Genomic DNA, 15,038 nt, shown 5'->3' on the forward strand with positions numbered 1-15,038 from the left:
CTGGGCACCGGGGTTGGGTCTCTCCACATCTTACCTCTGTGGACGCTTTGCTCCCAGTAGGACCAACCACAGCATTCCTACGTCCTTCCTCGTTCCCAGCTTCTCACCCCAAGCCCTTAGCAGGGCTGGCGGTAGCTCTATCTAGTGCTGTCTGTCCCAGCCTCCATCAGTGCCAGTGGTTGGGGTCTGTGCCTCTCTGAGGAGATGGGGCCAAACCCTGGGGCATGGGGAAGCGGCTGACATGGGGCAGGGGGAAGAGCCCATCTGCTCCATCAGGCTGAGGGCAAACTCCCCAAGCTCCCACCAGCGTGGTGCTGCTCAGGAGGCCTGGCCAAGGGACTTGCACTTCCACAGCTTTGGGAAAGGAGATGGTGCTGGAGGCAATGTGATGAACAATGTTGTGATCCACGTCTTGCTAACTCATGGAGCAGCGCAGTTCGGCTCCTTATCTTGCTGCCAGCTGTCCCAGGGGATGCGTTACGCTCCAGCTGCTCTGCCAGGCTGGTTCCTGCAGGCCTAGCCTTCCCTGTCCCCAACAAAAAGGCATTCCTGAGGATCTGCCCTGGTCTTCAATCCCTTCTGGTGAGACAGGAGTGTCCCCAGCCCCCAGGGAAGCCAGTGCCTGGCAAACATCAGCCTCGCAGGAGGACGTGGGGCTGCCAAGGGACAGGGTCACCTCGACTCTGAAGCAAGACAGAGCATCCCATCTCCTGGAGCCAGTTTGCTCCTTCGCACCAGCGTGCCCTGCACCAGCTTTGCCTTTGGTAGCATGCAGCACCGTTGGGCTGCAGCTTTCATAACCTTTTTAATGACATTATCTCTGCCATGAGATCAGCTCTGCAGTCTGGGCACAGCCACGGATCCTATTCAAAGCAGCATCAGCACAAGCTCTGCTTCATTTCAACAGCCTGAGCTGTGCTAATGATGGGAACAGGCTCTGTACAGTGGTGGAAACACCCTGTTCCCCAGAGGAAAGCAATTCTTCTGCCGCAGGCAGCAGCCCAAATGTCAAGATAAGAGCTGTGACCCGTTGAGGGACTCAGATGCCTCTTGAGTCACTCCATGGGCAATGCGAAACCCATGAAGAAGTGCAATGGCACGGAGCCATTTGCTGGATGTCTCTTCCAGCTGCCCACTGGGGGACTGCAGGCCTGCCTCCACTGCCAGCTTCACTTTTAATGCACATTGCAGGATACGGCCTGGAACATCACTACAGGGACAGCAGGACACCGTGCCACAGCGGCTGCTGGAGCCCAGCACCACCGGGAGCGCTGCTGCAGACCTCTCGGATGATGAGTCCTTGTGTGCTTTCATAAGCTTCAGTCTGCTCCACCTTGGGCGACGTGAGGGTCGGGGAAGCAGCCTGGCCCCAGGGCTGCCAGCCAAAGGGCTCCAGCGCTGCCCTTCCAAATCTTCACTTCCATAAGGGAGCAATGCTGGGCCCTGAGAGCACATGCTGAACGATGGGAGCCCCTCAGCCAGTACTTTTCCCCTTGAGGGAGGGTTTGGAGGCAGGATCTGAACCTGCTGCTGGCACACCACAACTCCACCATCCCCTTCTGCTGGTTCTGCTTCCCAAGTGGTCAGCAGTACAAAAACCACCCCATCTTCTCAACTGGGCTCTCTGCTCCTCCCTGCACCATGGCCAAAGCTCTCCAGGCTGCCTTGCAAAGCAGATTGCAGAAGACCAACACATCCCAGCCGCTTTCCTTTGGGAGCTTTAACCCGGCTTTCCCAGCTGATCTGAGGAACAAGTCACCCTCTGGAGACATGCACCCTCAGCAAAGAAAGGTGATGTCGGAGTGTAAGGGCCCTGGTAATGGCTCCGCTTCTCTTGGGGCTCTGTTTATTCCTTCAGCAATAACAAGTGATCCCAACAAAGCCCAAAACCATTATTTGAAGAATTAAGAGAGAATTAAGTTCTCTTCCAAGTTCCTCTCTGTTGAGCATTAGCTCCAAACCTTGGCATTAGCAACCGCCAGCAGCTCCCATCCCCTTGTCCCTCTGAGACTCACTGCTACCCATGGCCAAGCAGCCCAGTGCCTACAGGACACACAAAGCAGGGAGCCAGTCTAGGCTAAGGAACTGCTTAAATCCCATTTTCTACCAGTAATTGTCTTCAGAGAGAAAACAAATGGGAGGTAAGAGACTGGCTGCCCAGTCCAGCAGCTGGGCTTGAGCCGGTGCCAATCCCCGACGAGGCACGAGGGGAGGCAGGAGAGCGACGGCAGAGCCAGGAAGGGCAGGGCCGCGCACAGATTTCAGCACAAACCAGGTTTGCCAGGATTTCTTCCATTGGAGCTTTTTCCAGTCTCCGAAGGGCCAGGCTGGTGAGCTAGAGCCTGCTACACCCTGGAGCCATGCAACATGCACTGCTCATCTCCTGCACCGTGGACCACAGAGGCCACGAAAGACAAGGGGAGAGGCACAACCTCGCTCCGGGGAGGCGGCAGCTGGCTGCCTGGGCTAATCCAGGGCTCCGTTCCCCACGCGGCGCTACATCCGCACCGTTTGACGGCTGAACAGCGCATACTCTCAGCCAAATTTAGTGAAACACTAAAAGGAAATAAGCAAGAGAAAAAAAAAAACTCACTTCAAGATACTTCAGTTTCTCCTCAATGCGTTGTGACGGGGACTGGCTTATCTTTCAGAGTAACTTGACTCGTCCCTGCCCCAGGGCTGGGCTGCTGCCCGCGCTCAGCACAGACAAGAGGAGGGTGCGAGTTTTGTGGGGACACATCCCGCTCTCCGGCTAAACCACGTCCCGTGCACACATGCTGACGCATGGGGCAGGCACTTACGCAGCTCCCAGCACAGCGGCAGCTTTCAGCACCGGCCTGGCTCGCCTACCTCCCTGTGCAACCCAAGGAAAACACCCATGGCTTGCAGGATTTGGGTGCTGCATGCCAGGAGTTGGGTCGAAAAGATGGAAAAAGAGGGAAGATGGTCCTGCTCCTTTCCACAGCCTCCCTACACAGCCCAGGGGACCATGGCAATGCCCGCAGTGAGGGCAGGTACCCTGCTCCCCGGCCCCTCGCATGTGCTCAGCAAGGACAGGACTGCATCCCGCACCCAAAATGGAGCTCCCAGGGCAGGGTGCTGCGGGGCCCTGGCTGCACAGGGAGAGAGCAAGGCTGTTGCGCACATCCAAACCTGGCTGCCAAGAGGGGACAAGCTTGTCACCCTGTGTGGCACACATCCCTGGGGAGGTGTGGCAGGGTGCAAGCCCTGGATGCTTCCCAGCATCCTTGGGGCAGCAGGGAGAAGCCGTGGTGGGGCAGAAGCCCCATAAATCACACTCTTGGCCTCTGACTATCTTGGAGCTGTTTGCTGTAAGATACAGTGGGTTGGGATGTTGGGGACAGTAAAGCAGCACATGAAAAGTCCTTGTTTGCAGGATCAAGGCTGGGGATGGAGCTCACAGCCTGGGGATCCTCATTCTGGCTGCCAAACAGAAGCGCCCTTCTCTGTCCCAAAGCCGAGCACACCCACCCGGGGGGCCAGGGTCCCAGCGAGGCGGTGACCTTAGCGTGGAAATTCCCACAGTATCTAGTGAGGAAGCCAGCCCTGTCGCACTGGAAACATTGGCCGGTGTGGTGCTCATCAGGCATGCTCAGCTTCTAAAGCAGGAAGACAGAGCATTGTAAAGCAGATTATACTGATTTGCTTTCGCACAGTGCAGCGAGTGGCAGAAACAGGAAACATCACAATGGTCTTCAGTGTACCGGAGATGTCTCAATTGTTATACTCAGCAATACGCCTGTTCCTATTCATGTGCCATTCAGTTATTTAGGAGACCAACAGAAAATCCCTGCCAAAAGGGACGGACATCTTTTTGCTTGTTCCACCCGCCTTTGAAGCAGCCCTGCCCAAACTAGGAGGGTGAGCTGCCTGAAAACCGACTGTGCTGGATTCCCAGCGTACGGGGGGTGGTTCAGCACTGCAGAGACAAACATCCCCTTCGGAGAGGCTGGTTAAGCTATTCCAGATGTGATCCAGCCAAGTTATTATGGCAACAAGGAAATAAGTGGCAGAAAACCGCTCATGAAATTCAACCGCCTGAGGTTAGGAGGCACATTCCTGTGCCGAGCTGCACACAGACCTTCGTGCACAGAGCCGGGACCAACACCGGGGAAGCTGATTTCTTCAAGGAGGTGAACTGAAGCAGGGTTATTCAACAGCCTTTGAGAGCAGCTCGGGGTGGCGTGTGTGCGCGCTCCGGGAGCGGACGCTGACCAACAAGCACTTCACCGAGGAACAATTTCTTTTGTCTGTTTCTTAGAAATAAGCAGTGCTGAGAACAAACTCAACAAACCCCAGTGAAGCTTCAATGGCTTTTCTAAGTGGCTCATGCTGTGGTGCCCCATCTCCTTCACTGTGTTTCTGCTCCCATCAAATAGGTCAGTGAATTAATCTGGGAGCAGAAACATTGGAAATGGGAAATAACAACTGACAGGGAGCCTGTGGTGTCTGGCACAGCATTGCAGATCCCCAGCACTGAGGCTCAGAACAATGTGGGGCATGTGGAGAGATGCAGCTCATCCACAGAGCTCAAAGCTCAGCTGGGGAAAGTCATGGTACATGGCAAAATTCATCCAGAAAATGATCCCTTTGGAGAAGCAGCCCAGATCTGGATTAGTCCCTTTTGGTCAGGGCCACAGGACAGCATGAAGACATCAGCTCATACAGTTACAGAGCAATTCGGGTTGCTCTGGTGGTCTCTAGTCCAAGCCCCTGCCCAAAGCACCCAGATCAGGGTGCTCAGGGCCGTGCCCAGTTGAGTCCTGAACACCTCCAGGGATGGAGGTCCCACAGCCTCTCTGGGCAACTTAATATTTGACCAGCCTCACCATAGAAAAGTTTTTCCTTATATCTAATCATGATTTCCCACAACGGGTCCAGCAACACCCGCTGCCTGGGCTCGAGGAGGAGCCAGGGCACCAGTCCCACGCTGACACAGTCAGGCGACTGTACACAGAACAAGCCCGTACCCAAAAAGCAACTGCACCAAAGAAGGAACAAGGTGGGACTGGGCCCAGGGCCAAGAAGTGGCTCCACCGTAGCAAATAGGATGTGGTAGAGCAATTCATTCGTTCCTCTTTTGACCCTGAGTAGCTAAAGGCCATCTTTTGTACAGCCTCAGCACTTCAACATGAAATAACTGATTTCCAGTCACCCCCTGCCCTAGAAGCCCTCCCTGAGCCCTCAGCTGGACATGAAAGCCCATCCAAGGTAAAGAGAGTAAGGGCATGGTCCACAGCCTCCCACCAAGGCCAGGGTTTGCTCTTTCCTCACCAATGGGGCGCGCACGGGGGAGGGATGCTAGCGCGGGGGGAAACCGTGGGCGGCTGAAGGGAGAAGTAGCAGAGTAAAGGTCAGTAGGGCTCAGCCAAACTCCCTCAGAGACAACCTCTGAACTCTCTCAAAGCACCACAGGGGAAACCTCAAGACTTCACTTCCCTTTCTCAGCCCCGGCAAGCCCCTGCTGCAGGCAGTGTAACACCAGCAAGGCAAACAGCCCAGCACAGCAAGACCCTGGGGAACGCAAGCCCAAAATCCCTGAGAGACACACCCAAAAAGCCCTAGAAAGTGGTGCTACCAGAGTGCTCCTGAGGTGTCCCAGGAGATGGAGTTCCCGGGGACTGGGTTAATGCAGGGGTGGTAAGGGTGATGCTGGCCCTGCACCCCAAGGAAGGATGATCTGGCAGCACCAGTTGGATGGTCCTGTTACGTACAATGAGATAGTGGGGTGCTACCCTGCTGCTGGCCAAAAACCTTTATAGCTAGCAGCCCCGAAAATGCCCCAAATGTCTCCAGGTGCTGCTGCAGACACTCACCCTCCTGGAGCTTGACACTCTGCAGGTAGAGAGGGTTCCTCAGCACGTTGCAGCGACCCGGCTCGTCCTCCTTGGTGAAGAGCAGCAGGTCGGAGTAGACAAAGAGGGTCACCTGGAAGCACAAGAGCAGCAAAGAAGAAGCTATAAGGAATTCATCTCTTGGCACTGAGACAGCGTCCTGGAAAGATCCTCTACCCTGGGGAGACGCACCAGCCATGACAGGCAGCCCAGGCACCCCTTCCCCAAGGGGCTGGTTGCTGCTACACCCCTCAGGGCGCTCCCAGCAAGCTTTGGACGAGGCTCCCCCCACTCGGCAGCCACCTACCGAGGCCTGTGGAGTCCCGTGACAAGAGGGATAAACCTGCCCGACAGTTTAACGCCACGCAAACACACCCTCTCTGCTCTCTCATGTCACTTCCCATTTACATAAGTTATAAATCAGAGGAGCAGGAGGAGGGAATAAGTTGCTGACTAATCCCAGCACACTGGAGAAGTTGCAACCTAAAAGCAGATGTGACCTCCCCGAACACACTCGCAAAGGAGCTTCTCACTCTTCAGTCTTTGCGTGCCCCATTTTGCTCCCTTTGAGAAAATAACAGTTTAGCTTTCACAACAGCAGAACCCACGAGAGCAGTTGCAGGCAACAAACTTGACACCTTTAAACCACGCTGACGGGTTGAAAGCCAACGCTGAACCGAGCGTCTGGCCAGCTCTGTGCTTGAGCAGTGACTCAAGTGTCCTAGAAGCTGGGAGCTACTCCAGAGCAGTGGTAAGTGCTCACAACTCAAAAGGCAGATTTTGTTCTGCTTCTGGCTCTTGCCTGAGGTCCCTTGTTCAGTCAGTACAGATTAGTGTGATCCTTAAAATAAGAAGAATGAGCTTCTCCACTGTAACGGAGATCCTTGACCCAGAAGCCTACTGGAGGGGAGTCACTTGGTGCAATCACTGTACCAGTAGCTGAGGTTTGAGCCCGTCAGAAGTTGGGGACACGCAGCAAAACTTTGAAGATGCCAGAAAGCGGCTGCAACATGCCACTGGGCATCTTGGGTGCTGGACCTTCTGCCCACTGCCAAACCACGCACTGCTCTCAGCACAGGACGCAGCATGTGAGCACGTGGCTGCTTTTAACCGCTCCTTGGGATGCTCCCAAAAACCTCCCACAGCGAAAGGAAAGCTGCTTTGCAACACTGAGCAATAGCAATGAAGGTTCTGTGGCCTTTTAGCAACCCTTTTTGCAAAAGCAGAAAACAACCCAGCATCCCAGGGGCTTACTGGTAGCTGGCACCGCTGCCACCACCAGGCACCCTTCGAAAGGTGACTTTGCTCTGGACAGGGACTGAGTCACTGTTTACGGGGACGCACTGCCAGCACAGTTTGTCTCTGTGCCCAGCGGCTGACGGGCACACGTCAGGAGGACAACAAGCTGGGTAACAGTTTATCACACGGTGGCGAGTCTCACGTCAGGGCGGCAGCATCTGGCTTTGAAACCAAAATCAAGCCCTTGCCACAAGATTCCGCCTTGCTGTACAAATTCATTTGTGTGGGATTCTTAATAAGCACAAAACTACTGGCGTAGCTTTAATTGACAATGAAACCAGGGACTGGCTGTTTACGTCTATATTATTTGGAAAATCCCTTCCTTTGCTCTCAACACACTGTTGGCCTAATGCCCACATTCACCCTCTTCATTACTTCTGCCCTTATTATTATTACAAGGAATAACGAAGTACAAGCTGCATTATAAACTTTCTCCCATGTCCACCTTGTTCCAAAAGGTAATTGTTCTGGGACATATCTGGTGCCATCCCAGGTCCCTCAGCCTCAAGGAAGAAATGTTCAGGGATTTTGAGAATAGCAACTCAGCAAAGCACAGGAGATAAAGGCATGATCAGCAAGTGGTCATGCTGGAAATGAAGGAAATAAAATTAAGACCTAATACACACAGAAGTTTAAAGGCTAGAAAATAGGATAGAAGGATCAGCAGGAAAAAGAGATATCACTTCAAATCCAAGAAGATTTAAATAGGGAATCACGGAAACAAACACATGGAAAGCATTTACAGGTAACATTGTGCTTTTATGAGAAGATGGAACTGTTTGAATTCAGGATGTGGAGAAGACAAAAGCGCAGCCAGTGTGGGCTACGTAAGAGCATGTCGTGGTTTAACCCCAGCCAGCAACCAAGCAGCACTCAGCTGCTCGCTCGCTCCCCCCCCCCCCAGTGGGATGGGGGAGAGAATCGGAAGAGTAGAAGTGAGAAAACTCATGGGTTGAAATAAAGACGGTTTAATGGGTAAAGCAAAAGCCACACGCGCAAGGAAAGCAAAGCAAGGAATCCATTTACTCCTTCCCATCGGCAGGCGGGTGTTCAGCCATCCCCAGGAAAGCAGGGCTCCATCACACGTAACGGTGACTTGGGAAGACAAACGCCATCACGCCAAACGTCCCCCCCTTCCTTCTTCTTCCCCCAGTTTATGTACTGGGCATGACGCCATATGGTATGGAATAGCCCCTTGGCCAGCCCCCCTGGCTGTGCCCCCTCCCAGCTCCTTGTGCACCCAGCAGAGCACGGGAAGCTGAAAAGTCCTTGACCAGTGTAAACGCTGCTCAGCAACAACCAAAACATCAGTGTGGTATCGACATTATTCTCATCCTAAATCCAAAACACAGCATTACACCAGGTACTAAGAAGAAAATTAACTCTATCCCATCTGAAACCAGGACAGAGCATCTCTATTAGATGCTGCTGCCAGGAAGACACTTGATTTTAGAGCAGCTCCACACAAAATGGTTTATAGAGGTCCCTTTGCTCCTCCAAGTTGCTGGGGGAAGAAAACGAGGGTGTCCCTTCCACCGACACAGCCAGAGCCTGGCAAGAGCACCCAGCACCGCGAGGCCCAGGGCTCCAGCCAGCCCTGCTCGCAGAGGTGGGAGTGGGACCGGCTCTGCAGGGTAGAGCACTTACCCCTCCTGCAGAGCTGAGCACAGGAAACTCAAAGCATGGATGACCCTAAGGCAGCAGCCAGCAGGTATAAGAGGGGAGGGCTGGAGTGAGTAACCTGGAGCTCTGCCTAGGGTTGGCATCACACCGCTGGCAAGCTGTAACATGTCTCTAACAGCCCTTTGCAAACAGATGTGGTATCCACAATGAAAAAATCACAGGGCTCATAAAAGCAAAAGAGCAAACAAAAAAGAAGCACAGCCCCTGAATTCATCCAGGCGGGACACAGAATCCACCAGAGTTGCTCCTGGGAGAGTCAGAGAATCTTTGTGTGTTTCTCAGAACTAACCTCCTACCCCAAAATCAGAAATAAAACAACTGGCATGATGAAAGGACTCCTCTGAAGACAGAGCTAGGCACACCTCTGTTATTACTGATGATCAAGGCCACACAGCAGCTGTCACGCAGACCTTTTATGGGGCTGCGAATAGATTTTACAGGGAAAAAAAAAAAACGTTCATAGAGGCTGACACTGATGTCCCAGACACTGTTCGTCTGGGTGTGCTCTGCACCGTGGCAAACAGCAAAGCCTCTTCTGCGGATAGATTTGACGAACTACACAACATCACTGGCAAAGCATTGTTATAGAAGGAAGGGGCACATTTAAAGTGTTTCCTAAAAGAAAACGAGAAAATGAAAAGCCAGGAGGGAAGGTGGAAAGCAGTGTGTTAGTGTGTTTCCCCAAGATGAGAACAGGAGATCAACACTGGGACTGCTACGGAGCCCCACTGCAGGAAGGAGGAAGCGATAACCATGCCTTGTAAAGCAAAATATGGTAACAAAAACATTATGAAATTAAGCCTTGCAGCCAAAGTAGCTTCACATTCAAGCTTAAGGATAGTTAACTCTCCTCCTAACCCCGTCCTCTCCTGCTCACCTATGCACAGAGAGCCACTGCCACCTGGGTTACACCAGGGAGGAGTTTGCATGGTGCAACCGCAGTAGCGCATCAGCGGAGCCAGTGGCACGATGGAGCAGTGCAAACCCTGCCTGCTTGTCCCGGTGCTCATCAGGAAAAGCCCAAGCCAGTGGATGCTTTCCAAGACATCGCCTTCTCTCTCTCTAGCAATAGTCTCATAGCTGTGCCCAGCAAAACAGAGGGAGCTGAGGAAGCAGAGGCAGATCTTTCACGATAGAGCTCTCAGATGCCAAAGGAGAACATTGTGATGATCCCCTGCATCGCTAGCCAGAGAATGCTGCCTGCAGCTGGCTAGAGAAATCCTATAATCCATGGTGGGGAGCTCTTAAGACAGGTGTCCACCCCTAGGACTGATCCACACACATTTTCTGTTTACCAGTACTGGATTCTTCTCCAGAAGAACTGGGTGCAACCCCAAAGAGAAACTCCAGTCATACCAGCATGAGGGTTGTATCTGCAAAGTTCAAGCGTCCCCATTCATTCAGTTGAGCTAAACGGATGAACCTTTCTTAATCTTCCTCAGTCTTTTCAGATCTTGATTTATCCTTGTAGCCCTTTTGTGAGACCATCCAAATTGTCAGTATCCTCTACAAAGCAGACCTCTCTGTTGGACTCACCAGACCAAGAATGACGCAGCTCCCCACGTACAGGCTGATATCACCCAGTCACTTCTATTCAGTGCTCCCCTGATCATTATGCTTCAAAGTCGTAGCTTTCTTGGCTACAGCTTTGCACTGGCAGTTACTCACTTAGTTTTCACGCAGACCAGAGCAATAGAAGAACATGATTAAAAGTAATTCGGTTACCATAGCTTCATACATGAGCATCTCAGTCAGCTGAGCCCCGGCCTAAAAAGAGAAGCAGTCTAGGCTTTGCAGGTGGGGTAGGTGCACATACACAGGCATGGCACTTTGGAGATGGGCATGAACTTCCCAGGTCAGGGAAGCTTTACCACCCTTCAGTGACACACCAAAGCCTTTGAATCATTGCTTTCCATGCTACAGCACTAACTCTCTAAGCATGACCTGCTCCTTTGCTCCTGGATTTTTACTTCTGCATGTCTCCATATTTAATGCATGTTCTCCAAGACTTCTCAGCAGTCTTTTAGCCCACGGTGTATTTACCCTCTTTTACTGCCTCATACACTTTTTTCTACTGAGATTATTAGCAAGAAATTTATACACTCAGGAAGGAGTTTATACGCCCAGCTAGACTTTGATGAAAATACACCACCACACTTGCCACAATGAGATCCATGGCGAAGGCTTTAGCTGTCAACCTTGAACCTCACCTTGGCTTACCTGATTCAAATATTCTTCTACCACGAACACCAGGGGAGAGCAGGCACTGAAAACCTCAAGGGGTCACGCACCTACCCTCAAACACTAGCACAAGCAGTGGCTGTGCAGATGGGGAAATGGTGTAAAAAAAGAGGAAGAGAAGGATACTAAGAGGCAGTGAAGAAGAAGGGACAGAGTAAGTGGGACTGGTGAGGTGGAGGGAGGAGGTAAGTGCAAGTTTCTGATATTCTTACCCAAATGAAAGTGTCCAAAAAAGGCTGAAAACAAGATCTTGAAACGTCTGTGCCAGGGAGTAGGGTTTTGGTCAACCCACTGTGTTGGCCAAACTCAGCCACTCCCTGAAACAGGGACCTGCCAACCCCGTCCCAGGCCAGGAGTGCCAGGAACTTGCAGCACAACACTTGGGATAAGAGAGAAAAGCCTCTTGCCCTGCAGAGAAGAGCATAAAACCTGGGCATGCTGGTTCACGCCCTCCAGACTCCTGGCAGAGCCAGGCGCTTTCAGAGCTCAAGAGAGGACCATCCTGATCTGCAGACCCTGCTGGGATGGCAGAAAAGAGAGCTGAGAAGGGGGTGAGCACGGCCCACGCTGTGAAGTTACCTAAGAGCTTTGGAAATTTGCCTCCAGGTACTTTATGGATGGACCAAAAAGGACAAAGCCCACATTCGACACCTTGTGCGCAATCGCCTGCATCACACGTGTTCCTCTGGCACTCCACAGGCTGGAGGGATTTCAGAAGACCATAAAAGCGGGAATTGTAACAAAGTCTAGACAGGATGTGATTAAGGCCTGAATAAGGATTGCCCCAGAGGTAAGGTCAGGGAAAGGACAGATCCTGGCAAGCCTCCAGAGAGATAGGTTGATTCCTTCAGGAGATGGGAGTTTGCTCAGTGATGAGGATGCAGTGCCTGACATGGAAACTGCCAAAGGCAAAAAATTCTGTTCTGTTTTGTTTTTTTTTAAAATGAAACAGGACCTCCATCTCCAGCCCCTGCACCTGGGTTCTCCTCTCTCAAGCCACTTAGCCAAAGCAGAATAACGTGCAGAAAACAGTCCTGCAAACCACAGGAGCGGTGGTCCAGTTTGAGAGAGGCTGGGTGGGAGGAGCAATGGGAAAATGGAAAACCACATGGAGCAAGGAAGAAAGGACCGATCAGAAACAAGACAACCTCCGTTTGGGCAGCAGAGAAGGCTGGAGAGGGAGTGAGCTCAAGTCCAGCAAAAAGAGAAGTCAGAGACCTTCTGTACCTGGGGAAACTCCGTTGTGTCTAGGCCATTTTAGGTCTTCCTGGCTTCAGAAGTTTAGGTTCCCTTACCTCACAGCCCATCAGGACCAAAGCAGACACCCTTGCTCCACAGGAGAAGGGGAGTCTCAAGCTTTCCAGAGACGTGCACCGATTCCTTGAAGCTCTGCAAAGCCTGCCATGACCCTGCGACACACTGCAGACATGAGAAAGCCCTTCCCCAGGGACATGGCTGATGCCCAGGTGTTGCTACCCACAACTCCCAGCTCCCAGCAATATGGGACTCAGCACCACACCTGGGTTCACACCACACTCTGGCCTTCAAAAGCAGACGCTGCCACATGCTCGTTCCCATTCACTGCTTCTATTTTTTCACTGCGCTTAGTCACCACCTCTTGCCTTGCCCCTCTGCCAGGCTTACACAGACATCACAGCCTCAAGGCACCATCATTCTCAAAGGCTGTCTCACGTTCCTGGCCACCGTACAGCATCCTGCCCTTTCCTGGCAGCAGCTCCAACTGGGAAATCCTCTTCCAGCCTCACGCTCATCCTTAGGGCATCGTAAGCAAACAGAGTCCTTCCCCCAACACGTCCTCCTTCTGATCCTGCCCACAGCCAGGTCTCTGAAATGGCTAATGTGGCCATTTGGAGACAGAGCAGCACACCTCCTCCAAACATGCTTGTCCTCAGGCTCTCCATCGTCTAAATATGAATGCCTCTATACACAACACATGCTCCACCCAGGCTGCAAACAGCATTAGTCAGTCATAATTATTCCAGATTTGGCTGCTACTACAGACCTCTGAGTCTGACCTGAAAGCAAGCAACTCCAAACCAGCCAGGAGAAGCATCCTGACCTCAGGCTGGCCACCATATTCCCAAGCATCGCAGCATGGCTGTGCTACACAGCCGTGTGTTTACCAGATTTTCACTCATGCAAGTGCCCAGAAGACCCTGAACAGCAAAGAACAGCAGGACAGACAGGGGAGGACTTTTATTTACAAATCAGTGACAAGTTTCCTAATGGATCATGCAATTTTTCATGTCCTTTGGCAGAAAGAAAAAAAAAAAAAAAATAGTGACTCAAGTCAAAGCCAGGGATGAATTACATGTTAAAAACCAGAAAAGACACTTAACATAACACAATCTTGTACTGTTCTGTACAGGCCAGCGATATGACATGTCTCTGGTATCTGCTGTTGGCCACCCAGAAGGTGTTACCCACAAACTAAGATTAGTCAAGTAAAAATTCCTCTATGGCTCTGTGAAGATTACACGTTGCTCACTCCAACTAAATTCAAAACAAAGTTATCCTGTACAGTGGTGAGATTCTCTGAAAACGCCCCAAAAGAAACAGCAGTTTCCTTCAGCCCTAGTGCGCAATGCACGAGCGGGCTCTCCCCGCCGCCGCTTCCACTGTCCCAAATTCCAGGGCTTTGCAGTTGGACGCAAGCGAAGCCAGCAGCAAATGTAATCAACACTTCCAAACTCTGCCAGTTTGGATGTTGAAAGTTGTCACATACACAGGTTCAGCATGGAGCCAAAGCTTAGTTGTTTCCCCGGGTTTTTAACAGCCCTCCAATAACATTGCAGAAAAGAAGTTGAAGTAAGAAAAAAGAGAGGAATTTGGACAAGACACATGGCCTGTTTCAGGAACTCAGTTTCTGAAAACCCCTGTAACAAATTCTCTGTCTAGTTCTCTAACCTGGCATAAAAATATCCTTAAGCTCCCTCTTTCCGAGTCTGCCGGTGGCCTCAACATAACTGGCATGCATTTGCCGTGCGCAGTTTCTTTGCGAGCATGAAAGAAGACAAGAAAAAAAAAAAAAGTTGATTTCTAGCGGAGTTTTGATATTTAGTTTATCCCATGGATAAACTGAATACAAGTTTTTCCAAATATCCTATTAATATAAGTACTGCACAATAAAACATTTCCCTTCTCAATCTACTATATAAGGCTGCAGAAGAGCATGCTTAGAAAGCTCAGACAGCATGGAAAGAGTCTTACCTGTATAGTTCTGCTTCTGCTCTCGTGAAGAAGCAGCTCCTCTGACAGAAGCAGAGTCCGGGCTGGGTTGCAAAGATCTAGAGGCTACATTTGAAAGGGGAAAAAAAAAAAAAAAAAAAAAAAAAAAAAGAAACAGTCAAACCTTCCACTGGAAGTGTGGTTTGCCAGCAAAACTTTCCACCCACCAAACCCACTTTGTCTTCACTTTAAGCTGTAACTCATTCAGGGAGAAGCCACCCCACACTGCAATCAAAAGGACAGAAAGTCTGCAGTCCAGCTACACGATAAAGAGAAAGCCTTACCCTTAGCACCTACGTCAGGCCCATCTATAAAAAGACAATTAGCCGCTTGCCTCTTCGTACGTTAACTGTTCTGCACAGTGCGGGCTTGGTTATGGGCGCTCGTTAGCAGGAAACACAACCACAACGGTGGCATGTTAGGTTTTCACGTCCCTCAGACAAGAATATTTGCTACATTATTTTATGGATTTCTCTCAAGAAGGCTGCCCTTTCTCACGCCACGCTGCATGCTCAGCCCCCCAGTCAGTGCCTTCTCTAACGCTGGAGAAAAACAGGACAGGTTCAGTTGTCCTGGCTGCAGAACAAGCCCTGCAAAACCAGCCCAGGACGATCCTGAGCAGCATGGCTAGCAGGCACGTGAGGGTACCTGCACTGGGCCCTGCAGTATGAGACAGGGCAAAGCATAAAAACCAGCTCCTGAAGTGGCAGA

The 15,038-nt window shown here is 51.4% G+C and overlaps 1 protein-coding gene across 10 annotated transcripts in view; it reads right to left on the bottom strand.

The window, feature by feature from the left end:
• RGS3 (regulator of G protein signaling 3) overlaps positions 1-15,038 on the bottom strand; it is an 88,497-nt gene that overhangs the window by 40,585 nt on the left and 32,874 nt on the right. For 8 of the 10 annotated variants that reach the window (XM_087752882.1, XM_087752881.1, XM_087752880.1 and 5 more), the window contains 2 exons: positions 14,310-14,393; positions 5,838-5,949 (listed from right to left, as the gene is read on the bottom strand). In XM_087752882.1, coding sequence (XP_087609008.1) covers positions 5,838-5,949; positions 14,310-14,393 — 196 coding nt within the window. The other 2 variants (XM_087752888.1, XM_087752887.1) reach the window with 2 other exon arrangements.

Source organism: Nipponia nippon, unplaced genomic scaffold (genome assembly GCF_047370975.1).
Source record: "Nipponia nippon isolate SJK-2023a ecotype South Korea unplaced genomic scaffold, ASM4737097v1 scaffold_16, whole genome shotgun sequence".
Taxonomy (NCBI): domain Eukaryota; kingdom Metazoa; phylum Chordata; class Aves; order Pelecaniformes; family Threskiornithidae; genus Nipponia; species Nipponia nippon.